Source organism: Vidua macroura, chromosome 2 (genome assembly GCF_024509145.1).
Source record: "Vidua macroura isolate BioBank_ID:100142 chromosome 2, ASM2450914v1, whole genome shotgun sequence".
Lineage (NCBI taxonomy): Eukaryota > Metazoa > Chordata > Aves > Passeriformes > Viduidae > Vidua > Vidua macroura.
Window position 1 is genome coordinate 88,380,904 of NC_071572.1, and position 9,291 is coordinate 88,390,194.

Here is a 9,291-nt window from a genome sequence, read left to right on the forward strand (position 1 = left end):
CGCGGAGCCGCGGCCGGAGCGGGGCAGCGCGGTGCTGAAGGGACAGCGCCCGCCCCGCCCCGCCCCGCCCCGCCCGGGCAGCCGGCGGGGACCACGGCGCGGAGCCCCGGGAGCGGGGCGGGGGTACCCGGCTCCCGGCCCCCACCCGGAGCGGCGAGCGCAGGAGCTCCGTCCTGCCCCCGCGGGAGCGGCGCCCCGGGCCCCCCGCAGCGCCCGCCGCCGCCCGCCCGCCGCGCCGATGCCGGGCGTGGGGGCGATCGGGGCGCGGTGCAGGCACCGGCCGCGCAGGAGCCCCAGGAAAAGCCCCAAGGCAGAGCCGGGCCAGGCCGGGGCCGCCATGGACGCGGCGATCTGGATCTACCAGTTCCGGCTGATCGTGCTGGGCGACTCCACCGTGGGCAAGTCCTGCCTCTTGCACCGCTTCACCGAGGGCCGCTTCCCGGGGCCGCTGCACTCCGACCCCACCGTGGGAGTGGACTTCTTCTCCCGGCTGGTAGAGATCGAGCCCGGCAAGAGGGTCAAGCTACAGCTCTGGGACACGGCGGGACAGGAGCGGTTCAGGTACAGGACCTGGGATCTTACCCACAGCCCCTCCCGCCCTCTCCCCAAATCTGCCGGCCTCCGGGCACGCCCTGCTGCCCTCCCGGCCCTATACCCTCCTCATCCGACACATCCCCATCCCAAGGACTTTGCTTTGCCCCTCCGCAAAATTTCCCTGCACCCATTTGGTCGCTGTGCCCCAAACAGTCCTCCACCTCATTGCCTGCCAGTGGTCCTAGCCCTGTGGCCCACCATCCTTCTTGCCCCAGTGCCCACGAGTTTCTTCCCAGGAGTTTCCTTCACCACCCTTTCCCTTCAGACACACCAAGCAACAGCTACCCTTCTGCTCTCAGCTCTCACTGTAGGGTAACAAGTGGCCTTATCCTGTTTCTTCTTCCCTCCCTCCTCTTTCCCCTGAAGTCCTGGACCTAACATAGCAATCCCTCCTCCACGTTTTTTGCTTTTGTTGCTGCAAGAGGCCTCTGCCTAACTCTGCATTTCTTACTTTGTCATCACCTTCGAACTCATCCTCCCCTGCAGTATTCGCTCTGCCATTAACTCTCCCATGCAATCTGGAGACCAGGCCACCTCCCAGCTCTTCCGCCTTCCAGCGCAGCAATACTGTCTGCACCAGTGCAGCCGTGGCAGCGTGGAAGCCACTGGGCAGCCACCTACAGTCCCTTATTTCAGTGTTTTGTCTGCCTTCTGCACCTGCTGTGCACTGATTGTGGCCAGGAGTCTTCACTAACACTGCCACCATTTATAATGTAGCTAAACTAGCTCAAATGCTGCACTGGATATTAAATACTCTCCTTTCTCCACTCTGTTACAAACAGTAGCAAAACTACCCTCTTTTCCTCCCCCAGAAAAGTCTGTCATTTCCCAGTTTACAAGTTGCTACTGTCACTCACTCACTCTGTTTCTGTTATATCTGTAGTGCTTGCCACTTCAGGCAAGTTGTGCGTGGATTTTAATTTGGACTTGGGGTTCAATAGATATGAATTAATGGCATGGGCAAACACATAGCCCATCTCCGTGTACTTGACCCACACACCTGTTGTTACTAGAACGCTTGCAGGAGGATTAAAATGGGCCCCTTCGCTGGCCAGAATCAATTCCTCTGAACTCCCTGTCTTCTCTTGCAACAGTGGTGCAGATGCCCACACCCAGCTGAAGAGGTGGGATTGCTCTGCTTTACTGGGGGACAACAACTTTTTTTTCTTTATAATAAGCATTAGAGTGAAACAACAAACAACTTACTTGGGCTTGCATGAGCCACAACTTGAGATGTATTTTTGCAGATAGGTTTCTGAAGGGTTAGCAAAGAAATTAACAGTGTTAATGGAAATCTCTTAGCATTTTTCACCCTCTGTGCATTCCAGACAGAATGTAGAATACTTGTAAATAAGTGACCAAGAGTGTACAATTTCTTTATTTTGAATTTGCTGACAAATGACCAGGATGGCCAATGACAAGACATTCGACTTAAAGAAATGCAAATGCACAGACTCTTGCATACATTTAAAATCAAATTATCAAAATCCTTTAACCCTGGAATGCTCAGGGAATATACACTGATGAGTCATGCAGTCAGCTGCTCTTAAATTTATCTCTGTGTTTTTTCTAATACTCAAAAGATACAACCTGAAGAAAGTAGTTTTAAATATTTGCATTTGTTTTTCTGCTAAGAGTTTCTTGTCAGTTGGTGCACTAAGTATAATAGTGTTTATTGTGTAGTGTGTTTTATGTTTAGTCAAATAAATTATAAATACTTTACTACCTTACACCACAGGTTACAATGTTGCATTCTGTTCTCTGCTAATGGAGAACGCTACAGATCACAAGCAAAGACGATCTTTGGGAAGAGCTAATTACTCCAAGAAGTTATCTAATATTGGGGAACACCAAGCAGTTTGCAGTTCTGATTTCCAGTTCTGCTCTGGCTCACTTGCAAAATCCCTCACTTGGGATTTTAGAGGAGGTAAAACCTGTCTTTAAAGCTCCTTGGGGAGTTCCCTGCATGCAGGGAAAACTACTGGCTGCATAATAACACCCTTCTTTTGGTCCCAGGCATTAGGGACACTCCTAGGGGAAAAGGAAGATGTGACACACCTGCCATCACACTCTCTTGAAAGATGCCATGTACTTCCTTGGAGGAATTATTTGGGAAAAATTCTCACATGTCTCTAGCTCACTGATGATTCTGTATTTGAACTGCATTTCATACATTGACTTAGAAATAATCTTTAACATGTCCTGAAATAGCTATTGAATATATTTATTTTTACATCAATCAAGCATCGTTAAGCAGAATCTCCCATTGTCTGAGGTGCCACATGGACAATCACATGACAATCAGTAACACCTTTAACATCTTACTTTAACATCTTAGGACAAGAACCTACAGACTGGCTTAGTATAGACTCAGGTCGGCAATACACATTTATGTAAATGAAGGGCACATCCTCAGTTTCTTTCTATCTTCAGATCAGTCATTTAGAGCAATCTGCTACTTTGCCTGTTTTTTATATCATCTACTTTGCTATGGCTTCTGTTTGTTTGTTTAATTTTCCCATATTTAAATCATGAAATCTCCAATGTGATAAAATGCTCGTGGTGCTAAGACTGAGAGTTCATTTCAGTAGGGGCAAAATATTGTGAGGATGCTTCCATTAACCCACTTTTTAGTAAACCAGGATATTAGACACATTCTATTTCCAGTACATCTTGAAAATAAAACACTATCCTATTCACTATCCTGTTCTTTTTCAGTAAGCAATATGTATTTTCAAAATTATTACATTACAATGTAGTCTTTAGTCATAGTATAAAAATAACTCTTCAAAATTAGATAAAGCTTTTACTGAAAGTTAGGTTCATCTGGTAAAGATCAGTAAGATCATAATGAAAAAGAAACACTGTGACTGACTTAAAGCCTCCCTAAAGCCATAGTCTGATGTGATTATACAAAGAATTATAAAATCATAAAATATCCTGAGTTGGAAGGGACCCATAAGGACCATCAAGGTCCAACTCCTGACCCTGCACAGGATGACCTAAGAATCACACCATGTGCCAGAGAACATAGTCCTAGTGCTTCTTGAACTCTGCCAAGCTGGTGCTGTGACCACTTCCCTGGGGAGCTGTTCCAGTGCCCAACCACCCTCTGGGTGAAGAACCTTTTCCTGATATCCAGCCTAAACCTCCCCTGACACAACTTCAGGCCATTCCCTCAGGTCCTGTCACTGGTCACCACAGAGAAGAGATCAGTGCCTGCCCCTCCTGTTCCCCTCACAAGGAAGCTGCAGACTGCAATGACATCTCCCCTCAGTCTCCTCCAAGCTGAACACATCCAGTGACTTCAGCCACTCCTCATTTGGGTTCCCCTCAAAGCTTTTCTCCATCTTTGTTGCCCTCCTTTGGACGCTGTCTCTAGTTTAATGTCTTTTTTATATTGTGGTGCCCAAAACTGCCCCCAACACTGCAGAGTGCAGAGCAGAGCAGGACAATCCCCTCCCTTGCCCAGCTGGCCATGCTGTGCCTGATGCCCCCCAGGATAGGGTTGGCCCTCCTGGCTGCCAGGGCACTGCTGGCTCATGAAGTGTAAAAGCACTGGGACAGGTTGCATGGGGAAGTGGTGGCATCACCATCCCTGGAGTTATTTAAAAGATATGTAGGCATGTCAATTTAAGGAAGTGGTAGAGTGGTTGACTGTGCAGTGCTGAGTTAACAATCAGAGTCAATGATCTTAAATATTTTTCCCGGCCTAAAAGATTCTGTGGTTCTATGATCCTTTTCTCAGATTTTAGAAAACCACATAACATGATATTGTATGTATCAATGTTTCTTTAAAAATTTTGTATTGCTTTTTTTCTTGAGTTGCTGTTTTCTAAAGCCTCTCTGTTATACAAATCTTTTTTTTTTTTTTTTTGGTAATGAGAAAACTAGTTTCAAATTATTACATACCAGAAGTACAGAAAAAATGACTGTTGTCTCTCCAATATATTCACCCAGTTTTTTGTGAAGTACAGCACAAAGTTACAGGATACTTTTTAGTCATCTCCATTAAAAGCAATACATACACATAATTCAATATAATGGCTTAGATCATCAGCTACTGTAAATTAGCACATCTCTGCAGAAGGGACTTGCAAGAGATGAGGGTACTGACTGCTGTGTATAAGCATCCAAAAACACACAGAGGGCTGTTTTTCAGTACTCCACTTCATAGATACATGATATAACACCTTTTTATACAGAAATACTTGGCAGATGATGCATTGCATTTTCAATACTAACCTACTTTCTTTCCTGGCTAATGCATTTCTTTGTTTTCAAGGTTTGGGGTGGGGGCAGGGTTGTTTGGGGTTTTTTTGGGGTTTTTTTTGTTTTGTTTTTTTTTTTAATGAAAGTAGGTTGTATTAGTTTTAACTTCTCCATATCAGATCCCATTTTTGTCATCCACATTTGCTCTTACTATAACTACCTGAATTATTTTTCTGCCTTGTGTTTGCAGACACTTTAGAGGAAAATAAATTAAGAAAATCAGAAACCGATCCTTATGGTACCTGTATTTAATACTTCACAAAATGTGACACCTCTCACTTATGTTCTTAAACAATTTTGTGAAACAGTGTGACATTTTTCATATCCAGGCCTTTTGAATTAATCTGAGGTTAAGATCCTGTTGTCTTTACATTCAGAGAGACACTACATGAACTCTATTGCTGGGAATGTAGAAAAGATTTTGATGAGCATTAGGAGAAACAGTCCCTCCCTCTTATCTAAATAAAACCATTTAAAATGCTGTTTGCTGTGGCTAAATGAATTTGGATGTGTCAAGAAATCTAAGTCTTCTTTATCTGTGCACTTACCTATCTGTAATAGGACTATTGCTGCTAATCATACCTCTGTGTTCAAATTGTCATCAAAACTCTATGAAATGTGATGAATTGGAGGGAGCTACTGTTATAAAAAAATATGCTATTGTGTACAGTTCATCCTGCTTCCTAAAGTTTTGAGGTTTTGGCATCAGCATGCTCTTCATAATCATGAGATAAAATGGAATTAATTCTTAGCTTAGGTTATGATTTCAAATAATGACTGTTTACAGATTGTGCTTCTCATTTCATTTGGAGAATACTTATATATACACTAGTTATATATTTATGCCAGCAATAAGTGCTTGTGTACATTCCTTGGTAGGCTGTCACTTCCTTTAAAATGTCTCTTCTCATCTTCTCCATTCTCTCCTACTGCTCATTATTAGAGACTTAAAATAATGTTTTAGTTCCTGTATCTTTCATTCTTTCTCTCTACAGTCTAACTTTTTTCCTTATTCTAGAGCACATTATTTTTTTTTTTCAACCAGAAGAAGAGTTTCCTACTTCCAAAATTCCTTCCAGTGAATGTTCTGGAGCTTAGAGGGCTCAAAAGTATAAAATAACTCTTGCCAGCCCTCATGCCAAAAAATTGTAAATTTCTAAAATGTAAAGAGCTTTTGAACCTCTGTATGAGGGAGATACTGGAGGTAGACGTGTCCCTTGACTGTAATAAGTTTGTGTTTGCCCAGCTTACTCAACACTTTTGGGTAGTTTTGTTCAGGGAGTTTCCTTTCTCTGCCTGCTACCTGTTGACTTCTGCAAGCACAAAGAGTTACAATTAGCTATATAAACATTCTTTTAAAGAATGTTTCTGCAAGGAATGCAAAAGGATATGCTTGAACATTGACAAGTTTGGGCTCCAGGTTTCTTGACATACTTCAGTTTGAAATAATTGATTAGAACAAAGGGAAGTGCTTGTTTATATGAAGCTGAAGGACTCAGATTTTACATATATATCTTTTCTTCTGTGAACGTGTCCCACAGTTTGCTAATAAAGACCGCTTTACAGAATAATTCAGCATTCAATATTTGCCCTAGAGGTGTTGGGTTCAGGAATGTTTAGAAAGTGAATTTTGAATGTGGGAAATAAAATAGTAGTCTAGTAGATTAAATTAATACATTTCAATCAGATTTTAAAAAGGAAAGTTATTTAATAAAACTTATAAAAGATAAAACACATTGCCATGTGGAAAAGTAATTGCTTTATGAATAAAGTGAAAATGCATTTTAATTTTCCTTTTTCTATTTTTTCTCCTTCATAGATCAATAACACGCTCTTATTATCGCAATTCTGTGGGTGGCCTACTAGTATTTGACATCACAAATCGACGATCTTTTGAACATGTGAAGGACTGGCTGGAAGAAGCAAAAATGCACGTGCAGCCCTTTCAGATTGTGTTCCTATTAGTAGGACACAAATGTGACTTAGTGTCACAGCGCGAGGTTACAAGAGAAGAAGCTGAAAAACTGTCATCTGACTGTGGTATGAAATACATAGAAACTTCAGCAAAAGATGCCACAAATGTTGAAGAGTCCTTTACAATTCTTACACGAGATATCTATGAACTCGTAAAAAATGGAGAAATCTCAATACAAGATGGATGGGAAGGTGTCAAGAGTGGCTTTGTTCCAAATGTTGTACATTCATCAGAAGAAGCTGTAAAGCCCAGGAGACAGTGCATCTGCTGAGTTTGTAGCATGCCAAAGAGCCCATGGGGTGTTTAGAAGATGATGCCAATCTAAATGACAGAAAAATAATTTTGAAACAATATTAGATCATGGCATAGCTGAATCACAGAACGGTAATTTGGTTTTGTATCCTTCTGTCTAGGTTATAATCCATAACACTTTAAGTGCTTTTTTTCCTTTACAGAGTACAATAACTTTGTGTGGTCTTCAGGAAAATAAATTATATATTGCTAAAGGGAAACCTAGTTCTATAGCAAGACACTGAGAAAGTGCAATAATTATCATGACAGCATCTTTGCTTGGGCTTTGTATTTTGAACACTGTTTAAGTTCAAGTCTTATTAGATGAGGATCAGATGAGTTCATTACTTTTGTTCATCCTGCCTTAGCTTTGGACAAGAAAATATTATACCTTATACTTTTTTCATGTGATTCTTTACTCAAGTGCAGGGTTGCTAATGACCATTAAAGTTAGAATGCTGTAGAATTTGATAATAAAGATAACTCTAAGGAAAGCAAACTGAAAGATTGCTCCAATAGCAAACACTTTTGATATGACAATGAGTACAAGCCTTACTAAAGAAAAAGAATGTTTTAGAAAAGATGATTTATTTGTATACAAAAATGGGGAATAGAAACATGGAATTTATTATTAAATATTTTCTGAATTGCCAATGAAACTAAACATAACATCACATATGATCCAGCTGTTATTTGACTTGTGTACAAAACAGCTTTCCCAACCACTGGAGTTACATTTCAGCGGCCAGATCCTCAGCTGGGTAATTATCATCATCACACTGATGCCTACAGAATTACCTTAATTTACACAAACAAATTCCATATTAGCTTTAAAAATAAACCTACTTCTAACTAGAAGTAAAAAAAAAAAGTAAGAAAGTGCTGCAACCCATGGGAACCCAGGCCTTAAATTTGAAGAGCAAGGACAGTTTTATTCTTAGCCAGCAAATGTTAAACAGTTATTTAAAAATGGAAGGTTTTAAACTAAAACTGTTACAAATAGAGCATTTGGAGAGGAAAGAATTTCTAAAATAATGCTTATCTACAGAGAGCAAAGTAAGAGAACTCCTATTCTAAGACAGAATTCCATAATAGCTTTTAATAACAACAGGAGAAATCTGTGATCATGTAGCATTTTACTAAGCTTGTGGTCAGCTTCCTATTCCTCTGAATATAACACACCCTAGCTTTATGCAAACTAGGTCTAGCACGTAAATACCAAATAAATCTATTTCTATTTCATTGTAGTAGTATAAAAGATGTCTTGATCTCTGGAGTTAATAAGCATCTACAATTTATCTGGCATAATCATAGCCACCAAACATCAAGCCAATTATCTGCATATAAAAGTATGTTATCATGTACAATTCTCCTTTTTGAAGATCAGGCAACAAGTCTATCTAATCTAATTTTCTTCTTCAGCAAGCATATGATTGGTTTTATCTCAAGTTACTTTTACGTTCTTTTACAATCCTTTTTCAAATATTTTGTAGTATGGAGACAGGTTGTTTGGTTCCAGTTACTTTATACATTTAGGGCAACTAAAATCATTGACTTCAAAGGGAACTAGAAGTTTAAGTTTTTCTAAAGCCTGAGTCTTACTTGTACTGAGGCACAGTTACACTACCATGGAAGGATACAGAGGCCTTAATATAAACAGGAATCAGCCTTAATTCATTAGCAAATAGAACAGATAATTCTAGTCTCAGCATGCCAGAGAGTAATTGCTGTGAACCTGATTCTCTATTAAACTACATGTATTAACACCAAATCAGCTTTGTTTATAGGGTATTGTAAGCCCTCTTTACAAAGTAAACATGACTACAGATGCCAAAAAGTAGTGCAGAGTCAGGGTGCGAGCATTTGATACTGATTTCCTTATGATACGAGGCTTATGTTGTGCTTCTCAGAAGACATCTTTGTTGTTTAATTAATTAATTTAATTTAATAAATCAGTAACTCGGGAGTCAACAGACCCAAAGTTCACCACTGGTTCACTGTGTTTTTCTGAGCAAGGCATTTGTGGGTTTTGTGCCTCACCTTCTGTATCTCAAATGTAGAGATGATTGTTCTTCCTCAAATTCACAAAAACTGCTGAGACCAAATCAGTCTATATGATCTTCAGTCCTGGACTCTATCCTCTGTGTGCTACCTGGTTT

The 9,291-nt window shown here is 40.7% G+C and overlaps 1 protein-coding gene across 1 annotated transcript; it reads left to right on the forward strand.

Annotated features, from left to right (window-relative positions):
- Positions 1-238: 238 nt before the first annotated feature.
- RAB39A (RAB39A, member RAS oncogene family) lies at positions 239-8,235 on the forward strand. Its single transcript, XM_053970280.1, has 2 exons — positions 239-561; positions 6,686-8,235. Exons 1-2 carry the CDS (start codon positions 239-241, stop codon positions 7,110-7,112), a joined length of 750 nt encoding a protein of 249 aa, XP_053826255.1. The 3' UTR covers positions 7,113-8,235.
- Positions 8,236-9,291: the final 1,056 nt, after the last annotated feature.